This window comes from Uloborus diversus, chromosome 1 (genome assembly GCF_026930045.1).
Source record: "Uloborus diversus isolate 005 chromosome 1, Udiv.v.3.1, whole genome shotgun sequence".
Taxonomy (NCBI): Eukaryota; Metazoa; Arthropoda; class Arachnida; order Araneae; family Uloboridae; genus Uloborus; species Uloborus diversus.
Window position 1 is genome coordinate 245,960,712 of NC_072731.1, and position 27,657 is coordinate 245,988,368.

Here is a 27,657-nt window from a genome sequence, read left to right on the forward strand (position 1 = left end):
AGTTGGAATCAACTCAAATCCCTTGGTTATCAATAGGAAAAACACCAATTGTGTATCAGAACTATCAGTTTTGTCCGATCAACTTACTAGTTTGAAACAAAATCTTCAGTTTAATTACAAAATTAGGCAAGGCTTTGCAAAATTTTAAGGAAGAGAAAAAAAAGACTAAATTAATATTGGGACTTTTTTTCCATAAGTTTATGATCCCCTCCAAGAATTAAGATTATGAATTTCTTAGAGACTAATAGTCTGTTGACTAGTTTTCAGTACGGGTTCAGGAAAGGTAAATCGTGTACTACTAATTTATTTCATTTCTACGACAAGGTTACCTTGGCTTTAGATTACAAAAAGTGTGTGGATGTTGTTTATATTGATTTTCAAAAAGCTTTTGATAAGTACCCGCATGTTGCTCTTCTCAGCAAACTAGCTGATATAGGAATAGGAGGAAAAACTTTATTTTGGATTAGAAATTGGCTGACTGGAAGGAAACAAAGAGTAGTACATTGACTTTAAAATTGCGCGGATTTTCTCATGTGGGGCGGGGGGGGGGGGCACCAACATTAGTTGTGAGGGGAAATCATTCCAAATGGAGTGTTGATTTAAGTGGGGTTCTTCAGGGTTCAGTTTTAGGGCCTCTCTTATTATTTTTATGAACCACATCAATGAGAATATTTCTGGAAGCATGGATTGTTTTGCTGATGATGTAAAAGTCATGGGGATTGTAGAAAATGAAGAACAGATAAAACAGCTGCAAGAGGATTTAGATTATATTACTAAGTGGGCGGATAAGTGGGGTATGGCAGTTAATGTAGGGCAATGTCAAGTGCTACACTTAGGTCATGGAAATAAGCGTATGAGTATCGTTTACAGGGTTCAATCATTAGTCAGGCAGAAAATATTATTGATCTGGGTATCTTAAGAAATCAGGACTTCAAGTTTAGTCAACAGTGCAGCATTGCAAGTAACAAACCCAACAGAATGCTTGGGTTTATCAATAGATCTATTTCCAACAAATCTAAGAAGGTTCTTCTGCCTTTATATAAGAGGAAAGATATTTCTGTATTGGAAAGGGTTCAAAGAAGGGTAACTAGACTAGTAGACGAACTTTCAGATTTAGATTATGAAATCAGACTTAATAGGCTTAATATGTATAGCCTGGAGCAAAAGAGGGTCAGCGGGGACATGATTCAGTTGTTTAAATTTATCAAAATGAATTATGTTAATGGATTAAATTTTTGCACGGAAAGCAGGACGAGGGGTCATTGTTTCAAGCTATTTAAATCTCAGGCTAACCTGGAAATAAGGAAAAACTACTACTTTAGCAAATTTGTGGGCACTTGGAACAGCTTACCGGAAGAGGTGGTAATGAGCAAGGGGGTTGATAGCTTTAAGAGGACCATTGATCTTCATTGAGGACTAATAAATTGACTAGGACCAGCATAGCTGGGCCAAGAGGCTGTTGCTGGTCGTCACATTTGTATTTGTATTTCTATAAGAATAAAATTTGAAGAGAATCTTCCCCCTCTCATAAAAATTTGAATCTGAGCCCTAGAAGTTACCCAATACTTTTTTTAATACCCACTATTCTCCATTTAAAACACATTTGAAGGCGTAATTAACTTGCCTTCTTGATTTTGTACAGTGGACTTCGGTTAATTGAATCAGTGGCTAATTGAATCAAATCATCAAGCACAGAACAAAATCCAGCTTTATTGAATCAGTCTCTTAATGGAATCAAAACTGTTTAGAACATACGCGATTCATATAAGTGGCGGCCATTGTATCTTCAGTTTGACTATCTCATTATTTCAACAAGTTAGTAAGAGCCCTTATGTATGCCTTGGAAATGACATTATGCATGCTAAGTCAATGATTGGACTTGCTTTCTCCATTTACTAATTCCTGCTCTAAGGTTTACCCTTGACTACACCACTGGTTAGGAAATAAAAAGACCACACGAAAGGCAACATTGGGGTCAGGTGTTAGCTTTTTGCAGTTTTTTAATAGATCAACTGATTGAAAACAATTGTCGGGCACATAGTCTATGGCTGTACACATTCTACACTATATTTTATCATGCTACATACATCTTTATTTTCTTTGAGAAATAATGTTTTGAAGGCTGTGCACTAATTTAAATTTACTCAATTGATTATTTTAGGTATATGAATTCACTGGATGATTTGACAACACCTGAACAATTCCGTTCAAATGTATTGGCTACTTTGGATACACTAGTAAGTAAATAATGAGAAGAAATTGTACTGAATGTTGTGTCCAGATAAAAGTAAAAATAATATGAATTTCCTTGTTCCCAATGCATCAGCCAATAACTAGTTGCATATCACCTAAGCATATATAAAGATACTCACAGATAATCCATAAATTGTTTGTATATTAGTTACAATGGTTTACTTTAGAAAAAAAAATCAATATTTTATCCATTAATGAACCCATATACTAAAACCATGTTCTTCAAATACACCAAATTTAAATTTAAGTAGATTTTTAAGCATTGTTTTTACAAATTGCTCCAACATCATAAAACCAATTAACAAAACTATTTAGTTGAGAAGTTATGTTAATGATGGATATAGTATTAGTAATGAAAAATAGATCCTTTTCCAAAGTTAAAAAAAAAAAAAAAAAAACTTTTTTATTAAAAAAAAAAAAAGAATATTAAGTGAATATTTTAAGTTTTCAACAGATAACTTTCATTAAGTACAATTATCCACGATTGTTCAATGAGGAGATTTGCATATAGTTATAAAAAAAAATTATGTAGCACTTTTGTTGCCCTCTTCTTCCCCTTATCAAAATTGCACTCAAATCTCCATCTCCCAAAGCCTGATGTCATTTGAGGCAGTGAGAATCAAAGGGATGTAAGTGGCAAAATAAAAACGTTGAAGGTAACCAGTACAAATGGTAGGTGTTTCCTACCATTCCTGTCTTGGGGGAAATAGATAGTCCTAGTAGCCCTGGTACGTTCTGTTATACAGCATGATTTAGAAAAACTTTCCAATGAAAGCCAACCATGGAACTTATCCTTAAACGCCTTTTACTCAAAACTTGAAAATGTCCACTTACATCCCTTTGCTTCTCCCTATCTCACTTGTGGACGGCCCCTTACACCGACAGATAAGAATATAAACCTGAAAATTAGATCTAAGTTATGTGTTAATCATCTTTGTGTTAATTTTGATCACTGAGTGATACTGAGGTGTACGAATATTTTCAAGATATGCATCTTTAGTTGATAAAATATATTGCCATCATTAGGAGACCATGTTACCTCACGGCAGTCATGTCATGCTGATCGGATTGGTCAACGGAAGCTTTATTTTCGACACCATGGGAGAGAGGATACACCCGCTCGGAAGTTTAAGAAACGACGTGAGATATGCCGATTTATACAACTGGCTCAACTGCATGAGATCTGGACCTTGCTTTGGTTGGCTGAACGGGAATGCAACAATAAGACAAGCAACTACAGCGGTAAATATTCAAATACAATGAAACCTGTGTAAGTTGACCACTTGCAGTGCACTACTTTTGTGGTTAACTTAAGCAGGAGGTCAACATATAGAGGTTGAACTATATGATAAGATCTAATTCTGTGCCTGAAAGTAGCGGTCAACTTAGACAGGTGATCAACTTACAAGGGTAGTCAACTTTACAGGTTTTACTGTAGTTGATTATGAAGTAGTAAGTTACCGCTCTTAAGCCAGGGCTAAGGTCCCCTCAACTATACATGCAGTATACCGACCATCCAGAGAGCGTAGCTTCGTCCTCGTTATGGACTCCTTAGTCTAGAATAGTCAATAACTGAGCAGGAGACAGATGTTATTTTATTGAAGCTGAGAGTGCCAAAAAACATGTAGCTTCAATAAATTTAGCACACCAGTGCGAGTCTACAGCAATGGCGCAGTTCAACTTGACATAGCAAGGACGAAACTGCCGTCTCTGGATGTCCTAACCAGGCTGTCGAAGCATAGCATATACCATAGGCGGCTGGTGTCCCAGAAAAGTGGGGGGTCAAAGGAGGTGTGTGGGGGGGGGCAGGTTTGGTGGGCGACACACCCTGAAAGCTAAATTTTTTCTTCAAAAAGAGGCCAATTGAAATTTTGCATAGGCGGCTGGTGCCCCAAAAAAGTTTGTGGGGGGGGGGGGTCAAAGGAGGTGTGTGTGGGGGGGGGCAGGTTTGGTGGGCGACACACCCTGAAAGCTAATTTTTTTTCTTCTAAAAGAGGCCACTTGAATTTTTACGTCATTATTGATGAATTGACCATCTTTCAAAAATTCGAGAAACGGACTCAAAAAGCGGGTGGCCACAGAAGATTTTCTCCTACCAAAATCAAAGTTCCATTTTAATTTTTACGGAATAATAACATGAAAAAAGCATAAAAAAGGCACTTATTAAGTCAGTTCTTTCTTTAAACACGTGTATAGATCATCAATCATTTTCCATTTGACCCTTAGTTTTGAACTTAGTTTTGAAAAAGTGGAGGGGCAAAGTCCCTTTACTGTTGAAAGTGAGAGCGCAATTGCCCACCTTGCCCCCTCGTACGAGCCGCCTATGGCATATACAGTAGGCGCCGCTTAATGTGATCACTTTGGGACAAATACAATTTGATAACAATAACCGACTGATAACAATAACCAAAAAGAACCCAGGAGACACAAAATCATGATTTTTTTTTCAATTAAGTTGCATTTATTTTGGCAACTTCAAATTAAAATCACAATGACTCAACTGAACGCAGTTTTAAATTATTATAAATTATTAAATTAACAGAATCGAAATAGCTGAATAATAAAAAGTTAAAGCTAAATTATGCAACTTTCAATCACATAGTAATAGGTGAAATAAACTCTGACTGTTTTCCCTGACATTCGTAAATCAGTTTCAAGTACATTCAGCTTTTCTATTTTTCCCAGCATGATTTTGCTTGTTGTTTAAATTTTAATTTAAATTCGCTTTGTTTTCTATCTCAACACAATTCTTTAACAGCTTACAAAGTAATGGCAACAATGGAGGCCCTACATCAATGCCTGCAACATGTCCAGCGACTGAATTTTTTAAGGTGCAAAAGAAAGCTTTCTTAGTGGGAGTCTGTGATCACTGGGGACAAACTTTCTGTAACTTCATTCCTAGAAAAATTTTGAACTGCTATTGAAAACCATAAAATGCTACACAGAAAGTTATGTCTCGTCAAGGTTTGCCTATGTATTTCTGTTAATAGAGGAACAAAAACAAGGAAAGAAATTGAAAGTTTATGAAAAAGTGATAACAATAAACGAAGACGATGATTACAATATCCGACTTTTTTATCTATCCAGCGGCGCCTACTGTAGTTAATTATCAGTTTTGAGTTGTTGTGGAAGTAACTAACAACACCTGAGTTTCAAATTATCTAAGTTCTCAGTTGAAAATCACAAAGCTTTTAAGTAGATGAGTACTGCTGTAGTACTGAGTAACAAAGCTAATTGTTCAATGAATGAAGAAATTCATTCATTAAACAATTAATGATGGTGGCTGAGTTACAGTACATTCATAATTAAATGAAGTACAGTGGAACCCAGATTTCGAAAATTCACTGCTGGTCACTGAAAATTGCTATCCCAGTATTGTTAAAACATTGTGGAATTCATGTTACACTTTTTCAGAAAATCTGTTTAATATGTTTTTTGTAAAACAGATCAAACTTATATCTCCTCTACAAGAATCACATACACCTATTTTCAAGGTCTTATGTTTGTGATAAATTTGTTTCTCTGCCGTTTGAAGCAGCTCTGGCATTCTTTCCATCTTACTGTCCTTATTGTCAAAGTATCAGAGAACTCTAAAACAAATTTTATTTGTAGATAAAAAAGGAAGTATATTTGCAAAACATTGCTAGTATAGAATGTGCTAAAAATAAAATTGTATGTAAAAACAAAAAACTCAAGTACACATTGGATTTCCTCCACTAGTCCATTAGTATAGGTAAATTTTAAAACAATATGCTTAGATTTGTACCCCAATTATATACAAATACAAAAGTGATGACCAGCAACAGGCTCTGGGCCCAGCTAGACTGGTCCTAGTCAATTTACAATCCCCAGTGAAGATCAATGGCCCTCTTAAAACTATCTACTCCTGTATTCATTACCACCTCTTCCGGTAAGCTGTTCCAAGGTTCCACTACCCTGCTATAATAATAATTTTTCCTAATATCCATGTTAGCCTGAGATTTAAATAGCTTAAAACAATGACCCCTTGTCCTGTTTTCAGTGCTAAACTTTAGTCCCGTAGCATCTTTCATTTTAATAAATTTAAACAACTGAATCATGTCCCCTCGGTCTCTTCTTTGCTCAAGACTGTACATTTTTAACCTTCTAAGCCTGGAATCAGAGTCTAAGTGAGAAAGTCCATTTATTAGCCTTGTAGCTCGCCTTTGAACCCTTTCCAATACATTAATGTCTTTCTCAAGATAAGGAGACCAAAACTGAACAGCATACTCCAAATGAGGTCTTACCAAACTTCTATATATAGGCAGAAGAACTTTAGATTTGTTTGAAATAGATCTATTGATAAACCCAAGCATCTTATTCTCTTTGTTGCTAGCTAAGCAACACTGTTGGCTGAACTTTAAATCCTGACTTATTAAGACCCCTGGATCAGTAACTTTTTCTGCCTGACTAATGACTGAACCTTGCAAATAATAACTTGTACACTTATTTGTTTTTTTATCACTTGTCTGACGGAATATGGAAAATCGAAGTTCTGCTGTACTTTATTCTTAAGAGAACTCAAAAAGCACCCCCACAACCATAGATATTGCATAACCACTCAATTTGGTTGAATAGCATACTATTTTCCTAAACTGTATTTTTTTTTTTTTTGGTTATTTTCGAAAATTCGCGATTTGATAATCTGAACTACCTATGGTTGGTTTTCTACTGGTAACAGTATGACTATCTGTTTACTTCTAAATAATTGTGCAGTTTATGGAGAATCGAATTTTATAGAGTGGCAGTTTTAAGGTATTTTACTGTATTTGCGCAGTAAAACAGTTCTTTTGCAAATATTCGTGTATGCACTTATCTCAATGAAACCTTTTTGCAATTAGGTAATTAATTTATATTCAAAGAAAAAATATAAAAAAGTCATACTAATTTCATGTATTAATTCCATAGAGGGCAGTGGAGCTAACAGATGTTTTACAAGACATTGTTGCTACAAAGAAATATGATTCATTCACATTACATTTTTTGAACAATCCTGTCAGTCAAGGTAAGTAACTGTAGTAAAACCGCTCTATTTTTACCAGAGTTTCTTTTAAAAATAAAAGAGAAATTTGGATTAAAAACATAAAAAGAGTTTGTGTCTACCTTAATATTTCTAGATTGATTAAGAAAGGGAATCAAATAGACGCTACCATTTACAATGTTAAGAAAACGAAGAAAAAACTGAAAATTTTACGATGAACTTTTATTTTTCCCATAATGGATTGTTTTGATTCCCAAAAAAAAAAAAAAAGAAATCTTTTAGTTCAAAAGCTATTGTAGTAATATTATACAAAGCTAATGAATAGAACAAACATATTCAGGAACAAAAACATCCACACTAAAATTAAATGAAGAAATGAAAAACATGAAATTAATGGAAAGCCTACAATAATGGATGAAGAAAATTTTATTCCTACTAAAAAGTGCTTACTGTATGAAGTATAAGGTACAGTACAAGCAAACTTTTAGAAGGGCCATGGTTCAGGAGATTGTGCAAGTAAAATGTGCATTAAAGAGCTGCTGTATTGCATTGCAACGTTAAATCCAGGGTTCGAAAATGTATTTTCGAAAATATAGAAAATATGATATTTTGATATATATCGGATAGTTAGTTATATATCCGATATTTTCAATCGGTGAAAATTTAAGTCATTAAATTGTAACTTCTGCCTCAAATCACAGCTGTTTATTTTCTTATGTTATTGTTATAATGCATCAATTATAAAATTTTTGTTTCTTTCATTATTTACATTCATAAATATATATTTTATATAAAAATGTAAGTACTTTGAATGGCATTTAAATACCAATGATATTTACAATCATTTGTAAAAAGTGATAATTTAATCTATTAGAAATAAAATGTAGCATAACTGATACATTTCTACTAATTTTAATTAAATCACTTAAGCAAGAGATGCTTTACTCAAATTACTCATTTTTCTTTGGTTAACTACTTGTACGAATTTTATATGTTTCAGAAATTAAAAATATGCATTAGTCAGTACATATCCATAAAACATTTTTTTTTCTGACCAATTTAAAAATTGTTACATTACTAAAAATTTTATGAATAGAAAATAAAGATGGGATATAATATTTACATTAAATTAATCACACATTAATATGTTACATGGATATATATATATATATATACTCTATTACTTTTATTATTTTTAATAATAAAAGAATAATATTAATATGATTAATACATTTAATATTTACATTGCAAATGTCGTAGTTGCAAAAAATAAATATCGAAACTAGCAAAATATCATGATATTTTCAAAATAAATATCGGATATATATCAGGATATATATCGGCAAACTCTGGTTAAATCTACAGCACAATTCCAGTTTGGAAACAAATTTGTGATTGAACTGAAGCTTGTGATTGCAAGAAAAAATGTAGATGTTAACATTTCAATTTTCAATGTAACTAAAATTTAATCTTTTTAAATTTTACCTTTTAAGCCTCACAAATTTTGCAACTTTGGAAGAAATTATAGAAAATATCAAGAAAAATGGATCAAATTGCACTAATGCATCTTTTTTGCTGTACAGTAGGTCCTCGTTCTACGTGGGTTTATTTTAAGTGGTTTCGATTATAAGCAGTTTAGGATTTGACACCTTTATTTTATGTGGATGAGTTTCGGTTTTACGCGGATGCGGTAGTGCAAACAGGTAAAATTTTCCCCTCTTTCAAAATCCAAACTCCTAAAGCTTGCAGATTATGCGGGATCAACTGCATTTTAGCGTGCTAATAATGGCGAGCTTGAGCCACTGGAGACATTTTATGCGATTGGTTTCAGAGCTCTTTCCAGAAGAAAAGTTATTAAACTCTCACAGTTTAGAACTCACTGGAGGAAGAGCTTTTAGGAGTGACAAAAGAGTCCAACGGATACCGACATCGGTGACGCATAACCAAAAACGTTCACATTGAAAATTTTGAGCCATTCCTAGACAATAGAAATGATCTTTCTGATTTGTTAGTGAAGGAAGATTCTATCATGGAAATGACGCAAGTGATCATGGATGCGTTAGTGCTCTACAAAGAATTAGAGAACAATTCTTAATGACTGCCAAAAGACTATCATAGACAGCTCCTCTTTGTAAACAGAACACGAAAATAATTTATGTTTTCTTTATAAATGTTGTGCATAAAAGTCGATATAAGTACACATTAAACGTATAATACAATTAGTCATCACTAGAATGAAGTATTTTGTTATCTACAGAACCAAATGCCAATTTTAACATTATTACTAGGTCACAATTTACTCGGTTTTGATTTATGCGGCATTTCCGTGGAATGTAACCCCCGCGTAAAACGAGGGTCTACTGTACGGACAATTTATGCATGGTCATAGTTGGATTGCCGTTTGAATATTTTTAATGACTTTTGAACAAAATTTTCAGCAATCAAATTTTGCTTTCTGAAAAGTACCAACACCAAACATACATAAACCGAAACATTTTCGAAGCTATCATTTATTTTTTAATTTTAAATATTTTTCCAAATTTTAAAATTACTTAAAAGAACCCTATGACTTGATTCAATATTTAACCCTAACATCTTCAGATAAATTCTCTCCATTTATCAGAACTAGTCTCCTTGCTATTCCATAATTTGCTAACTTATTGCATATTTTAATACATTTGACTTATTAAAATTATCTTTCTGATTCTTTAAAACAGTAATTCATAACTGGGAAAAGGAAGGACATGAATTATGGAGATTTTTAGAACCTGTGGACAGCATGCATCCAACACAGGTAAGCTATCTTATTCAAAACCCTATCTTTGTTCATTGATGAAAAAGTTTGAATAGAAGAAAACTCAGCACAATTATGCATTAAAAATTGGAATATTAGTAAAAACCTTTCTACCCTTAATATTTTAAAAAAGAGCTAATAATATTTCTCCTAAAATAATGTTTGGTGAATTCCCAACAAACTTTAACCTTAAAACGATGCTTTTCATCCATAATTGCATACACTTTTCAATTGACAAACATTATGGTCACACAAAATATTATTTTGCGATTTAGTAATTTTTTCTCATAAAACACTAAGAAGAGTTTATCTATTCTACAAACTAGTCAATTTTACATCCATTTTGGGTTTTAGATTAATGACTGTAAGTTATTCCTCAACTAAAACGAAGTTTACACTCATATTCTGAATACAGCAGAGTCTCGAAAATCTGAGGTAATCTGGGCTCACGCCATCTTGGATTATCCGAAAAATTCTATGGACTACATAAGGACATGTGTTTACTATGAAAAGGAAATATTGTCTCCTCGAAAAATTTATCACTCAAATTTCAAGATAAATTTATGTTTCAATTGACTCTAAACTAGTTTTGATTTTTTTTCTTGATGTCTGCACGTGCTTGTGTGTAAATTTGCAGGAAACCAAAAAAGCCCTTTGATCGTCCTCGAATTAAGTTTGAAGAGTTTTGTCGTGACATGTGTGTCTATGTGTAAGCGTGCGTAATATAATACAATAACGTTAGTCATAGAAGGAGAAAATTTCGTATATACGAATCGTACAGCGCCAAGTTTTGCACTTCTCTTTTTAATTGTAATCGGATATTCTAAAAGAGATGTTTGTGCGTTCTTTAAGGAAAAACAATGTTTTGATTTCAAGTTATTTTTTGAATCAACCAACTTCTTACTTTCTCCAAGGCATCTCTTAATCCATCTCTAACAGTCAATGAATATTTCTTGGAGACTGTTATTGACATAAACCTTTCAATATCATGTTATTACCTCATTGTATGTTGTTAGGAAAGTTCTACACCGCAAAACATTTCAATTTTCAGATTAAAGTATATTTTGTCTGTAAAAAGTATACCCTAAAATTGTCAACCGAACCCTCAAATAGGCGAAACCTCGGACTTTTGGGACTTGGATTTTCGAGACTCTACTGTACTTATGCTTATTTATTTCTTCTTAATCATGAACATTAAATCATCATTCCAAATAAAAAAATCTTTAAACCATTTCAATCTTGAATGTAAATAAATAAATAATAATAATTAAAAAAAAAAAAAAACAAGAGTATATTGAAAAGAAGCAAGTAAAACTGAGCTTATGCTTTTTTTTTCTAATGCTGATAACCAAATGTATATTAAAATTTTCAAGACAGTAAGTTGGGGACCTTTCATCAGAAAACTTAAGGACATAGTCATAACACAAAACAATTAACAAACTAAAAAAAATTAGAATAGAAACATAAACTGCATTAGTTATACCTTATTACCCCCACATTATCCAGCATGTCGCAAAATTCGGGGGTCACCAGATTTTCAATAACACTTGCCTGGTCCTTTGCGGCATGCCGGAAAAATCGAGGTTAGGAAAAAAAATAATGCTATAAAAATGCATGTTCAGCTTAAAAAATGGTATAAGTTCTATACATATGTTATTAGTATTAATAAACAGTTTAATTTTGTATTTTAACAAGAAAAATATTATTTAATAACAAAAAATTCAAAAAAAAAAAAACCTAAGTAAGCAAACATTTAAGAGTAAGTTACCGCCCCTAAACCAGTGCTAAAGAATTTAACATAGCTATTCAATAAATAAAAATTAAACTTACCTCTCTAAAAGGAACCTTAAATAATAATTTATTTTCAAAAATATGAAAAAATAGCAGTAATGATGATTGCTTCTGAATTGGTTACTTTATTGGCATATAATTAAATCCATTAATAATGACCTACAATAAGTAAAAAGCGTATATTATATGCAATACTTTTTTTTTGAAAGAAGGCTACTTTCGGGATTTATTAATTTTTTTTGCTTACAGTAGTTTTGCTTTCTGAAAGGAACTGATTGGAGAAATTTACTTTTGTTTTGTTGCAAAATAAACTTCAAATTTTCTGGCATGCTGGTCAACCTTGCTTTTTTCCGGCACGCCAGATAATGCAGAGTGATACGGTACTTTAATACAGTCAACTAGATAACTCAAAGTCCCTTGGGACTTGGGAGTTATGGGAAGTTATCCCATCCTTCTTAAGTGTTTGGAACCCAACAAAAACTTCGAGATGAAGGACCATTCAAGTTATAAAGCCTAGAGTTATCGAGAATTGACTGTACTATATTTATATTTTTAAAAAATCGCACCTGAATTATTTTGCTCTTTGCTGCAGAAAATGTATTCCATAACACAGAACTTATTATGTTGAATCTTTTACAGGAAGTATTGCCACTGATCACAGAAGCAGTGTGGAATGAGATCGCCGAGAAATATCCAGAGGTGTTAGGAGACATAAATCCTAATAATAAACAAATAGAAAACCTCTTCGGAGACCAAGGAGGACATTAGCAAAAATCAGATGTTTCATTTGTAAATTTTCTTGTCATTTCATCGTTATCAGGGATTTCTGAATCATAGTTTATTAGGAAAATGTATATATTTTGCTTTGTGTTCCTACAAAATGTGATTTATTTTTCTACTAAATAATCCTATTTATTATGGACACAAATGTTTAGTCAGAAAAAAAAAATGAAAATCCAATGTACAGTTTCAAAAAAATTTAAAAATAAGAACTTATACATTGAAATAAGATTTTTATAATAAAAATTTTAGAAATTTGACTGTGTTGTGTTTTATCTGCAATCTAGAAATTCTTATAGAAATGTTGAAAATGAGGATTTTTTTTCTTCCAAATTAAAGTATTTTATTCTATTCAAAATTTCTTACCACTAATAAAAATTTCAGTTAAGAATGTCTGTAGTAAAAAGGAGCACTGAAGAGATGATGTTGGCAAAAAATGTTTTTATTACTCCACTTTTATGATACAAACAGAAGCTCAAAAATTTGGAACATATTCCTAAGTAAAACAGCACTTTTTTAAACTGACCATATTTCAAAAGGCATTTAACAAAATCTTGCAAACATTTATATTTTTTAAAAAGCAAATTGTAAAATTATGAATTCAGAAGGATAGTGAGGATTACTTTAATACATTTCGCACAATATTTGGACGCATTTTTGTAAAGAAATACCAAAACAAGTTTTGATGTTAAATAATGGAAATTTGAAAAGCAGATCACTATGTACACATTAAACCACTAAATCGAAACATTGAGCTGAGATGAGCACATCCACCTCTAAGAGCTAAAACCAAATGTAGAACAGATCCACCCGTCACTTTATAATCGGCAGCAGTTTTATCATCACTCCTATTTTAAAGAGGGGCAAAATAGTCAACTCTTAAATTTAAAGAAAAACTCAATAACAAAAAATTTAATATTTCTTACACACAGGGTTGTAAGAGTTTCGGCCAGTGGTGGTTTTAACCATGGATAAAATCAGTTTTATCTAGTTTTGGCCACTTTGATAATTATCAAATTTAAAATGAAAACCATATAATAAATTATTAAAAAGAAATGCAAAACAAACCATAATCAATCATCTTTCATTATTTATCTAAATAGTATGTTTTACAGTTGGTAGAAATTACAGGATGTTTAGAAGATAAGGTTTACATGAAAAATATGCAGTAACATTAAAAAAGTAGTAGAGTGAAACATTGCAAGCTGAATAGATAGATTTTAATTCTCACACACAAATGTACAAAGTATTTGAAAGTATTTCAAGTAATTTTGAAGAATAAATGAGAGAGAAAAAAAAGAACTTCTTTTAGAAACATATAGGCATGTTTTAAAAACAAAACTAAAGGAACAGGGGGAAAATACTTTTGAAAATTAAAAGGCAACACTCCTGAAAAGTTACTATATTTCTATTGCAGGCTGTTTTGTATCCCTCATGTCTTTTGTTTTAGTTGTGAACAATTTCAGTTATTAATTTTGAAGAAAGTTGAAATTTGTTCACTACTATTGTTATAATAACGTAAATTAATTCACTAAAATTGCTGTGCTTAATTAAACAACTTCCAACTAACGGATTTATTTGTTGCAAAACACATCTCTCACATACATACAAATTAGAAGTGTATTTTCACTTAATTTAGTTTTAGCCACTTCTATGGTAGTTAAATCCAGTTTTGGCCGGTTTTAGCCAGTGGCGTGGATAAAGTCAGTTTTGTCCGGCCAAAACTACAACAATGCGACACATCAAAAGTTTTTAAAAATACTTAATTTATTATACTTTCAATATGTACTAATTACATTTGACATTAGTTGACCTTAATAGGCAACATTTTGAATTTATGAAAAATGTCAAGGCAAAATAAAATTACAAAAAACAAGTATGCTTACATTTAATACATGAAACACACCGCCAGCTCAGTCATTTCAGCCAAGGACTGATGAGTGCTAATAAGCACGAAACTGCAGTCCTCGGCTGGAATGACTGAGCTTTGCGGTATATTTCATGTATTTCTGCCTTACCCAATGCTAAATGGCAGTAACTTACTGAAAATACTTACATTTGTTTACCACTAAAAATTAGTCTCTGTTGAGCAGGTGGAATTCCTTCTTTTTCTTCAACTCTTTCTTTTATTCTTTCAACCTGATAAAATTGATAATGATACTTAGCGACAAAAATTATTTTCAAAAGCTTCTTTAAGTTTAAATTGACTAAAAATTAAACTTCAAAATCCAAATCAAACATTAAACAAAATCATTACAAGTATTAAAAAAAAATATAATAGCTCATTAAGCACATATTGTGATTCAAACACACATAAAATAGAGTAAAATTCATAAGAGATACAGTAGTCTAATCATGGAAATGTGATCATGGTTAATATTATCAATGGCTTATTTTAATCAAGATCACTTGGTCTGATTTTATTTATTTCAATGTTAAATTCATCACTTTATGTGATCATCACATCATTTAATGTTACCAGCTTTTATATTAGGGATGGTGTTTGAAACGATTAGAAACTAATTCACTTACTCAAAACTTAACGAGAAGTTAACCAAGAAACTTACAAAAGATTGAACATTTTCAGACGTAATGTCTCAAAGAGTTTGATTCAAACACGGATTGTAATATCATTGTAACTCCAACATTAAAAAAAAAAACAGAAGTTTGCTAGACTGTTATAAGAAAACAGATGGATGAGTTAGAAGAATGCCTTATTGTTTGGCAAAATACTAAAATAAGGAATGTATTGAAAATGTTGAAACATGAAGTACAATACTGCTTCAATGACTAAAAAAAAACAGTAAGAACAATGAGTTTATGAAGAAAGAAAGACACTCAATACTTGATGATTGTTTCAAATAATTTTGTATAATTTTTGTCAAAACATACAATACATTAAAAAAAGATTAATTTTTTTTAAATTTCAATTTCAAACTCAGTATGCGTGTAAGTTTAAGTAATTTCATGATTTGTTTATTGTAATCCACTGTTTCCAAACTTTTTCACACTAGCGCCACATTGTAAATTTCTGGAGAAGACAATCAAACCAAGAATCATACAATATTTTAGCTCAGGTGATCTAGTTATTGCTATGCCCCCTCCCTAAAAACGCTCATTTTTTTGTTTTTTTAACTAAGCGCACAGCGGTGGATTTTGAGATTTTCAGGACTTACAGATGCTTTAGTGGAAATATTATATCAAAACTAAGAAAAAAAATCCCCCTTTTTAAGTTGCAAGTGGACCGGACGAAATCTTATCGTGGGCCTGATGTAGTCGTAGGTTTGAGAGTAGAGACCCCGGTTGTAATCAATTGGTTAATATTACCAAAATCATTACGCCCATATGTGATCTTAACGCCTTCAAAATCTTCACTGAATAACAAACTGAAATTAGTTCCTCGAGAATTGCCTACATATAGATCCTCAGTTCAATTTTCTGAAGGTCAAAATAAATTTGTGTGTGCATTCTCGACAAATTACATTATCACAATGCAACTATCAGAGATTTAATGGCTCTCACAAAAAGATATATGTCAGTATGATATTAAATTAGCTACACATAAACAAACACAAGATATATTTTAATATTAAAAAAATACTTAACATACTTTATCTGTGGGTTCTATGTCTATTTCAATCTATAAGAAAAAAATATATATATATAAGTACTTATAATATTACAATAAACTAAAATTTCTACATAAAATATAACATTAAGAAAAAGTAGTATATGGGCAGTTCTCAAAAGGTGGGAACAAAAAAGTTAACTTTGAGCAATTTCAAAAATTTTCGAATTTGACATAAATTTTGATTTTATTCTATAGTATGCATACCTAGAACACAATATATGAACATGAAAAGACAGCAGGTATTTGTAAAAATTGTTAATTAGCAACTTAAATCAGCAATCTGTAGGTAACAGATTTTGGACATTGTTTTCCTGTAGGTAACGGATTTTGGACATCATCATAACGTAAGTTTCACCATTTTTGACAATTGTTAATCTGATTTTTAACTTCTCCAATGAAAATTTTATTTACTACTTTTTAAATTTTGCAATTTAATAATAAAGAGGATATTAATGAAATACTTGAATGGCTATACATGCTGCTCCTTACATTTAATAAAGTTTTGGAATGATTTTGAAGAAATTGATGCAAGGTTAAAAAAAAGCTTCAAATTAAAAATAATACAATTGTAAAAAGTGACATCAGTTTTAATAATGAATATTTTTTCCAATGTCATAAGAATTAAAATGATGTCTAAAAAAATTATTGAAGAAAGAAATTCCTATTTCTATTTGGAGATCGTTAAATTATGTTTCCAAAAGAAAGAAGAGAAAAAGAATTCTAAAATAATAAAAGCGGAAAAAAAAAAATGCTAGCGCAGGTGATAAAGTCGCCAAAACTGGTACAGCTGAGGATAAACTACATTTGTCAAATTGGAATTCCCCTCTGGTAACCTTTAGCTTATCGTTTACTGTGTTGTCGCCAACGGAGGTTTGCTTGGCGATTTTAGCGCAAAATGGCTTTCGGTTCGATCATAAGCAGCCATGTTTCTACTGTAATTTATGTATTGTTCAATGTGTAACATATTAATTATGCAGAATACCAATGGATTAAAGAAGATAACATTATAATAACGTTTTTTATTGAGGTTAGAAGACAGTAGATCATCAAAAATTATGAATAAATGGACAGAATTATCGGCGTCAAGATCGTAACGCCATTTGGACATCTCACATGTACGTTTAAAAAAAAATATTTTTCTTCTAAGATACTGCATAAAAGCTTATGAAAACACTTTTAAACAATTAAAAATTGATTCCGAGGCTCGATAAACACCTTTAAAATGAAAACATCATATACTTAGTTCTCAAAAAATAGCATTGTAAAGATCGTAAATTTTGGACATGCATCAAATTTCAAACTTACTATTTTCTAAAATCGTTTACAAAGTGAATAATCTGTCTTTACTTTTGTTATTTGTGTAAAATATTAACAAAAAATTATTCAGTGTAAGATTCATACCTTTAAATTTTTTTTGAAACGTATGGAAATAATTTTAAAAATTTTTTCTTTAATGGTACATTTGCTCGGTTAACGTTTTGGTATGTCCAAAATTGCGCCTTTTAGCAAAGAAAATATTTTTTAAGGGCATTTAAAGAGCATTTTTCCCATAATTTATGTCAATTCTTGTCTCTATACAGTATTATAGTTTAACTCAAAAATTTTTGAGTTAATTAAAATAAAAGTTATTTGGTGTTGAAGCTTCAAAGTTGAGGTGTGTGTTTGCTCCCACCTTTTGAGAACTGCCCATATAATTTCATTTCAGAAAAAAAATGAAAAAAATTATCCCTAGTCATATGGATTGATGATCATTGTTTACAGTAGAGGAGTTTTTTTTCCTTAAGTAATACACTTCCAATATTACTAAGAGGAAACATTGAATTGTTTTCAAAATGTTTTTTTTTCTTTCTTTCTTCCTTTCTTTTTTTTTTTGAATGTTTTCCAATTTACGTTATTTAAAATTTATTCTAAAAATATAGAAGAGACTTTACGTCTGATACAGATTACCTTACGACCAAGCGGCACGATCTTTAGGGTCACGGATTTGGACAAAATTCTAGATGTAGGTCCATTCTCACTAGATATGAGCCCAGGTAAAACGGTTTGCCTGCATAGGTCCTAGTTTGGCTGCAACGAGGGTTCAAAGTTGCCAGTTCGGCCCCAGAATTGAAATAGCGTTCCCATTGTAATTTCAGACTTGGACACAATGTTCGATATCCAAGCATGTTTGGTATCTTTTGTTAGTTAAACGAGTAGAAAGGAGAACACCAGTTTTTATGGGCATTATTTAAGTTACTTGAAAAGGTTGAAACGATCTTGTTTTTTTTTCATTATGTACCATGTGCGATAAAATAGAATTTTTTCTCCTCCATTTTTAAAATGTCATTGTGGGATACTTTGATAGCAGAGGATAAATATCCAGTTAAAGCACATGTTTTCGTTAGCAAACAATTAGTACTTTTTACTAGCAGAGAATTAATATACAACAAAAATAATTAGTTTCATTTGCAAATGATAATTATCCTGTAATTATGTTATTTTAGCATTCAAGTTATTGAAGTTGAAAGTAGTATCCAATTTAAATTTGAGAACCACTTATTAAAAATTAGTATTCAACGTATCTAATTCAAAGGTAAGTGCATTCAAAAGGGCTCATACTGCAATACAATAGCAGATAAAGGGGGGGGGGGGAATGGTAATTTTAAACGAAACTCCATTGCATTTCTGGGTTTAAATTATCAACTTTGGACCCCCTGTTCCAGCCAAACAAGGGCCTATGAAGTCAAACCGCTTTACCTGGGCTTTATACCTAGGGAGAATTGACCTATATCTCGGATTTTGTCTAAATCCGTGACCCTCAAGGTCGTGCTGTTTGGTAGTTCATTCAGTGCTGAACATAATTGCTGCTTCACTTGGGAATAAATTAGTTCAATTGATTTCCAAGAGATGAGCAATGTTTGCATGAATTTTCAATGCAGTAAGTCTACATCTTCGATACAAAAAGATCTATTAATATCAACAGTGTTGCAGCACAAGGTTTAACTACACTATCAGCAGTGCAGCTATTTATTTTCAGTAAGTTACCGTCCTATAACCAGGGCTAAGGCAGAAATACATGAAACACACCACCAGCTCAGTTATTCCAGCCGAGATCTGCAGTTTTGTGCTTATTACCCGTTTTCCACCTCCAGCTCAGTCACTTCCTATTCCAGGCTGAGGAGTGCTAATAAACATGAAACTGCAGTCCTAGGCAGGAATGACTGAGCTGGATGTGTATTTCATGTACAGCTATGGACTGCTAGAATATACTGAAATTATAGCAGTTGGCTTGCATCAGGTTGATGAAAACATATGGAGTTTGTTAGATGACAGCAAAATTTTCTATTAAATTATCACTTTTCACAATTTTCATTTTTTTTTTTTGATTAACTATGTAAAAAAAATCATACAAGAAAAGCATATGCGGCATATTACAACAAACTACAATGGACTATTACAAGTATTACGATTTCATTGTAATGGAATTCAAGCAACATAATGAAAATTAAATTGGGACAGAACATTTAATTGAAACGCATCTTTTTTTTACGCACATTCTTATTTTTGTTGAAGAAAATTAGAGCAAATTTTAAACACTACTTTGAAAAGTACAAACGTCATCTACTAGGGGGGACCAGGGGTAAAATGGGTAGCCGGGGTAAAATGGGTATAGTTGCATTTTTCTTCATTTTATTCTACTGCACAACATTTTTTGAAAATAAAAAAATATGATGAAAATGTTTACATAGCAGGCAACATTTTGAGTTGAGGAAAAAAAATCTAGCAACTCATTTACCAGGCTTAGCAACAGTTTTAATTTTCAGAACACAAAACAATGCATTTATAGTGAGTGATAAACTTCTTTCTAAAAAAATTTACAGGAAGATTTTTGGAAGTTTTTTTTTTTTTGGATTTGATAGAAAAAGAATTTTTCTAACAGAAAACTCAAAAAATAAGTAACTTTTAATATTTACAAAAATTTTATAGCACTTTTAGTTGTACGGGGTAAAATGGTATAGCCAACATTTTCGAGTTAAAGACATTGAATGCATGAAGATTAAAAAACTTAAATTATCTTTGCAAGACAAATGTTAGATATTATTCATCTTTTAAACGAAAAGTATGTTTTTAAAAAGTTTTTATAAATAATTACTCTGAATTTATTTGCTTTTTTTTTCATTACTATGACTTACGCCAATTAGTACTTAAAGGTATTACATTTTTCGATTTTTATCGATATAGTTCATGATTACTGTATGTTAACGTTAGTAATTTACTGTAAGTTTATTATGTATATGGTTCATTGATATTAGAAAACATAGTAAGTATTGATAGCTAATATGCTGTCTTTTTAATTTCCTTTTAAAACTACCAACCTCCCATGCTCAGAACATAGTCTAAGTACAACCTCACACACAATCACAACAGAATCCTTATGTCTCATAGCAAAGTTGTACTGAATAACTAAATCCTCCTGCTATACCTCTTGGTTCAAAGCCATTTTTTAGCACTGGTAAGGAAATGAAAAATTTACAAAAAAAAAAGTAAGAGTCCAAACAAAGGTGGGAGAAGTTTTAATTACAGAGCAGGTGGCTTCAAGATTGAACACAAACAGGCAAGAGACAAACAAAAGCAGAAAAAATAAATAAATACACATAAATTAATTAAATTAAAAAAAAAGACATTAACAATAATTGATAAAATAACTAATGAAGTAGGAGTGAAAATTAGTGGTTCTCCTAGTTGTTTATCCCAGCAATTGGCGACAGGGTCGTTGTTAAACTTGTGGAATTCAAAGGTTTAATCACTGAAATCTCAGCTCAAGGTGAATATACTGAGAAGTTTGCTACAAAATCATCTGCCAAATTATCCTATGTGTTCCCCAAGAGAGACAATATTGATGTTGTGCAAGCATCACAAAATTGTAAAAATACTACCTCAGCCAAAACGCAAGTCTTTGCCAATGCGCCTTTTGTTCATAAATTTGGTTCTGTAAACATTTTTTGTGGTTGTTTTGGATTAAAGTTTTTATCCTCCAATGCAATTATGCTCAATTTAAAAAAATTTCTCCATTAGTTAGTGTAGTTCAACTTTAAACAGCATATACCCATTTTACCCCGGTGTACACAGGGGTAAAATAGATATACCCCTTTACACTAAATTTAAAGTAAAGAGTTAACACAAACAATGTCCAAATTAGACTTAAGATACACAATGTATAGAATATTGAACAAAAACACAATTATATTTCATATTTCTGCTATGGGTCACTGAAATCAAAAATGCTGTTTTTTATACCCATTTTACCCCGGGTGACCCTATTATTTCTAACAGGTTTTTTGGTTTAGCTAAAAACCTAAGAGATAGGAAAAATACCATTACATCTCAGCTCAATAGGCTTTGTACAATTCAGGAAATCATCACAAAAACAGCCCCCCAACACTGATGCTAAAAGATTGTGTAAACGCAATTTGGCGAAAAACAGCTAAAATATTACACAAAAGTTGACACATTTTACTTTATGAGTAAACTTTTTTAAACAGAAAAACAAGTTTTCAATTTCAAAATACAGGTTTTTGTGAAACTTTCAATTTTTTAATATTGTTTTGTGACTGTGCCAATTTTCAAAGTTAGTTTTGTGAAGCTGCTGATTTTATTACTTGGCTTTTGTGAAAGTACCTGCTTTAAAATAGGATTTTTTGGAAGGTACCGAAAAACGGTAGTAAAATCAGCCTGTATAGCAGACGACAAAAGCCTCCCATAAAATCTACTAAGTATTTTTTTTAAAAAGAATAAATAAATTACACTTGAAGAATAGCTTAATAAACTTAAGTCAACAATATTTGGGGATAATTATAGATTACTTTTAAAATGTGAATTATTAATGGACTCTCTTTGTAAATGATTCTTTTCACACAAATTGATAGTAATGTTTAAGAGGGGGAATGGTATCAAGAAAGTGACGTAAGGCTCCCCTTTAAGCAGGGTATAGAATATCCTGAATTTGAGGGGGTCCAAGGATTTCTCCCTGCAGGAAATTGTTAAAAATATACAGAAAATTCACCATATTGAAGCCTTATATAAGGGTTAGTTGAAACTACAAAAAAAAAGCCAAACAAACCTCCGAGTTTTGATATTTTTAGGAAAACATCAAATAAAGAGAAAATTTACAAAATAATTTTTCCAGGAGGTGGGGGGGAATAAAGAGCATAAATTCAATGTAATTTTATTGAAAATCCAGGCCTACTTATATGTAAAAACGTTTGTTTTTAAAATAAGGAGGGCCATTGACCCCCCTCCCCCTAAAAGAATCAGGGTTGGCTTTCTGCCGGTAGAAACTAGTTCTTGCCGTGCCAGTGGCAGAAACTGGTTATAACCGGTAAAAACCGGCAGAAACTGGCAAAAACTTAAAAATGTCTTTAATAACTCAAGTAATTAGTAAATAATATTTGTTTTAGTAAACTAAAACATTTCATCATTTTCCCATGCTAGTGCCCTTGATTTAGTTCAGAAAGAGAACTTTCCTATTGCAGAGGATTAATTTAACAAAGGATAAAAAATCATACAGGGGTGCTTAGGAAAGAGGAGTGACATACAGAATTAAACAGGCATTACTGATTGTAATTTGCTCACTTATATGCTTCCTCTAAATTGTTTCTGATTAAAATTATCATGTCATGTGCTTCAAGAAGAAAGTGCCATAATTTTACTTGCCTAAATTTCGTACCTAATGTCCCAGCTTTGCAAAACAAATTGGCCCCATTTCTCAAAACTTATTTTTCCAGTCAAATTTTTACCACAACCCCAGTTACTACATGGTGGACCAGTTATACAATAGATGAAAGTTTCACGAACATTGCTTGCTCCTTGATGCATTGTTTGCTAGCTCTTCTGTTTTAAGAATATTCTAAAATTTCTCATTTGTGCGTAGTAAATTGAGAACCTGTTTAGATTTTTGAAACCACCTTTTCTAAGAGTCAATTGCAGGGTCCAAACAATGTAACATTTGATTTTTAATTGATATAATTTTGTAATAAAATTACAGTACTTAGGTAAATTATTTTTTCCATGCATTTTCAGTTGTATATCAAGAGTTAATTTTTCATTTTGTGAGTTATTTGCCAGTTTCTGTCGCAAAGTGGCAGAAAGTGGTTTTTGCCATGCCGGTTTTAACCGGTTTCTACCAGTGGTTTTAACCACCTTGGCAGAAACTTGCCAACCCTGAAAAGAATGGACCTGGTTCAAGGGGTGGTCTTATGTCGTTGATGTGATTAAAAATTTGAAGCATTGCTGCTTATTTGGTAAGAAGCTACTTTGTAATGCATCACTCATATTTGAGGAATTTTATGTAACATTCTCAAATTTCAAGTCTTGCCAGAGCAGAAAAAATTAATCCACAGCTGCGGAATTTAAAATATTTTATAAATTTTCTCTTTAATGTTTTTCTAAATATCTTAAGCATTCAAGTTTCTTGTCAGAACAGAAGACATTAACTGAGAATCACGAAATTTTGAACAGTAATTAGTGTTAGAGAGTCACAAATTTTCCGCACTAAGGCTAAGTGCTATGCGGAGTTTTGATTTTTTCGGCACACACTAATTTATAGCCTAAAACTGTATTTTGAGGACCCCAGATCCCTTTTTCCACTCGACTATTGCACCCTCTCTAATAATGAACCCCTCTAAAACTAGATCATTGATTCATCTTAGTTTTGGACACAAACGAAGCAGTAAATTTTTAAAGAAAAAAAAATCATCTTTACCTCTTTTCCTGTAAGCGTCTGGATTCCAGGAATTTCAGAATCATGAAAAAAGAAACAGTAAGTTCAATTATAATCAAAAAAGTATTTGATATAAATATATTATAAACTAAAAAAGAGCAAACAAGTTTGTTTTAATGTAAAAAATCATCGAAAAGAAATGTTTTCTAAATAACCTGATATTCTCTAAGTATATGTCCTGTCCAATACTATAGTTGAAACCACGCAATATTTATAAATAGTTTACCTTTAAAGAAGATGTTCAAATCTAAATGAAGTAAAAATTAAAAATAATTCATTTCCTCCTCCTTAAATTGAACTCCTTTCTTAAAGTTCTTTTAGTTCACAATAATTGGCAATTTTTTCATTTTTTGTCAAAAAGAAAAAAATTATGGCATCACTTTTTCAGACTCTCTTTGTGGGAAAGTTTGGAACGGGCCAACCTACCCCACATAATTTTAAAACTTTTTTTTTTCTTAACTCGTAACAGAGGAGGTGCAGTCTCACAAACTGCTCAAAAGTTTATCCCATCACCCATGGCGAACCGCAAAGATAGGGGTTCCTTTATCTAATTCGCGTTATGCGGAAGAAATGCAAAATATTCTTGTTGAGGCTGAGAGTTGTTTGAAATGATCACAAAAAGTAGGCAATGATGTTTTAGTCACAATGTGGGCTGAATTATTCCAGGTCATATGACGCAAAATACTAAAAGTTAAACAACTGTCAAAATTTTATCGTAACGTAATATAATCAATTTTCTGGTATTAAAATGTCCAGTATGTATTAAACAATTAAAACAAAATCGTTAATAAATAATAGATTCATTTTTATTACGAGTAGTGAGCTATTTATTGCAGCATATATATTTTCTTGAAAAATTTTAAGGCTCTAGTAAAATTTCCTCGGAAAAGGCATATTTTAATTCAGAATTCAAAAATATTTTTTCCCATGCTATTAAAAGTGCAAAGAGCACTTAAGGGAAATTACAGAAATGTGTCTTAATTACAAGATTTTTAAAAAATTTGAAAGTAGAGCGGTCTTCTCTTTTTTATCAATTATCCCAAACTTGTTCCTTGTTATAAAGCTCAATAAATAATTTAAAAACATTTTTTTTCTTGCTTGAAATTTAAAAATGTGTAATGATTTATGTCTTTCTATTAATAAGCTCATCTCTTTTGCATTGAAAAGTGGGTTCTTTGTAACCACAAAACACTGGAATGCAGTTCTCTGAAAATCAGTGCAATTTGATGTTATTATAAACCTACATTCTTTAGTTCTGTGGTCACAACTAGCATTATGAATCAACCTCTAAATAGAACTGCAATCATTACAAAAAGACTCTGTTTAAAACTGGTTCATGACCAGTTTCTTGGCATAACATTTAATTTAGTGGATTCACAAACCAATCAGTTACTTTTAAAAAATTCCTAGTCTGTGCCCTTGTTAAAGAGAAAAGTATTTCAATCTATGTCTGGGGAGGTGAAATCCCTTATCAAATGAGAGAACCTTTGCTAAACATGTCTCTAACCACACGATGGTTTGCTCATTCACACGATGGTCACTCTGGGGAGACGAAATCCCTTATCAAATGACAGAACCTTCGCTTAATATGTCTCTAATCACACGATGAATTTCCTCGTCGTGTTCCTGGTTGACATTTGGCGGCCTGTAAATATACCCCAAACGTAACATTTCACACTAGTTGCGCCATAACTTTTCCCAAATCATATCAATATCATTAAAAGCGAATTTATTACAAAAAATATGACTTTAATATAATACAAAAGAGCTCCACCTCTATATCCACCAATCTGACTTGTCTTTAACAGATTGTGTCAAAAGCAATTGAGATTTATTTTAACCTTTAAACTACAAAAAAAAGGTAAGCAGAATACCAAAAAGCATGACGTTACCTTTACTTTGATAAGCATTTTGAGTAGTTTGTTATAATATTATTAATTTTATAGTTAAATTAAATTTGTAACATGGGTGAAACACCGAAAAACACTAAACAGCTTACAATAGTTGCCAGATTGCAGATAGAAATTAACCAAAAATAGCGGGAAAATTTATTAAAATTTTCTTCACTTCAGCTCTAAACAAGTTTAAGAAACCAAAATTTTCTGGACAACAACACTTTCAGAAGATTCCTTGAATATATATTTTAATAATTTGTCTCAACTGATTTGAATTGTCACAGATTTTTCTCGTTGATGCAACAGAACAGGTAGATGCTTAAGCATTTTTAATTTAAGTCAAGGATTGAAACATTTTCCTGCAGTCACGTCAAGTCATCGCTTGCGAACGATACACAGCAATCATTACTCAAATGAGAAAACACAGATGTGTGTGGGAAGGGGAGAGGGATAATGGAGCAGGGTTACAAAGATGTCCTACATTGTGTTTTTAAGTCTAAAATGTCAAAAAAAAAAAAAAAACTGCCTTAGCAGGAAACTTTGACCGCAAACCCTACTAAACCCTTCTAACCCACCAAAGATGATCTTCAATTGCGTACTTAGGATTTCAATTCCAATTTTTAAAAAAATAGGCGCGAATTGAATCTGATTCTTTTAAGACATTTTATTAGGAAAAAGTGAATTTCTTTACTTTTTTTCTTAATCTTGCTATTTTTGGCCGAGCAATGTTTTCTTTTAAAAAATACAATCCGTATGTTTTTTAACCTTTTTTACTAATTCGCAACTCTAACAAACTATAGGGGGCGCTGCAGCCAGTATATGGTGGATGAAAAAGGTAAAACAAACAAATGCCGCAACTTATAACTTGCTTTGACGCTTAGTAAATGACTAATTTTTCATCGTGTTTGTGGAAGCTTTCTTTTCTATTCTTCTGAAATTAAATTACACCACTAATTGTCTGAAACCTGTAATTTATCCCATACAAAACACGTGGAATGGAATGTTTTACCTTTTTCTTTAGCATCATTAATCACCGCAAGGGAGCGTATTCGAGCTCTGGAGTTGCGAATCTTGTAACGGAATCTTGCGACTTAATATTCACCCACTTACTGCGATTGGGATTCTTTTGAAATTTGGAAAGCGATCTTAGGCGGATGATAATGCAATATTCTATTGCAAATTTAGTGAATTAACTATTCATTATTTATTTATTCAAATTTTAATCAACATTTTTGCAATAGTCATCTATAATATGAAGACAAAAAAAATCCTCGCAAAAATTAGTAACGAATATCTACAGAAAACTCATTTTTCTGCATCAGATGAAATTTGTTTCAATGTTTCAAGGTAGTTATTAACGTAAGTTATAATTGTTTATAACTAATTTCATGGCCAGAACTTAAGATAACCTTCAATTAAAAATTCATTGTTGAGATGTTAATCACGGTCATTAAAACCTTTATTAAAATGAATCGCAAATTTTTAAAGTAATATAAATGTGAATATCACACACATGCAATACAGTGTAGAAAGTAAGAATTAAAATATGCAAAAGTGCATTTTATTTTTAACATTAGCTTATCAGGTACCTTATTTGAGGGTTGGGGGGGGGGAGTAGAAGGGAAAAAATCTTTAATCATATTAAAATAAGTAATTTTTCATCAAAAAAGTAAGCCTGAAAAATTTAAAATAAAAAAAAAAATTAAAAAACTAAATAAACACGTTCTTGTAGCAAAATGCACTAAAAATTAAAAA

At 31.6% G+C, this 27,657-nt stretch overlaps 2 protein-coding genes across 2 annotated transcripts in view; one reads left to right on the forward strand and one right to left on the reverse strand.

Annotated features, from left to right (window-relative positions):
* Positions 1-12,877, forward strand: part of LOC129226448 (acyloxyacyl hydrolase-like) — a 53,288-nt gene extending 40,411 nt beyond the window's left edge. Inside the window, exons 14-18 of the mRNA XM_054861057.1 lie at positions 2,162-2,237; positions 3,280-3,495; positions 7,180-7,276; positions 9,970-10,046; positions 12,477-12,877. Coding sequence (XP_054717032.1) covers positions 2,162-2,237; positions 3,280-3,495; positions 7,180-7,276; positions 9,970-10,046; positions 12,477-12,605 — 595 coding nt within the window. The 3' untranslated portion in view covers positions 12,606-12,877. The remainder of the gene's footprint in view (positions 1-2,161; positions 2,238-3,279; positions 3,496-7,179; positions 7,277-9,969; positions 10,047-12,476) is intronic.
* A 172-nt stretch (positions 12,878-13,049) lies between these two features.
* On the reverse strand, positions 13,050-26,032 carry LOC129226458 (NEDD8). Its single transcript, XM_054861068.1, has 5 exons — positions 25,900-26,032; positions 23,990-24,007; positions 16,228-16,257; positions 14,674-14,756; positions 13,050-13,465 (listed from the first exon to the last, which is right to left on the reverse strand). Exons 1-5 carry the CDS (start codon positions 25,915-25,917, stop codon positions 13,336-13,338), a joined length of 279 nt encoding a protein of 92 aa, XP_054717043.1. The 5' UTR covers positions 25,918-26,032; the 3' UTR covers positions 13,050-13,335.
* Between the last annotated feature and the right edge of the window lie 1,625 nt (positions 26,033-27,657).

Excerpts from the sequence above, each read along its gene's own strand:
- LOC129226458 (XM_054861068.1), bottom strand. Across the intron at positions 14,757-16,227 it reads ACATAGAACCCACAGATAAA|GTTGAAAGAATAAAAGAAAG; the intron begins GTATGTTAAGTA and ends CAATTTTATCAG. Across the intron at positions 13,466-14,673 it reads ATTTTTAGTGGTAAACAAAT|GAGTGATGATAAAACTGCTG; the intron begins GTAAGTATTTTC and ends TCTTTAAAATAG.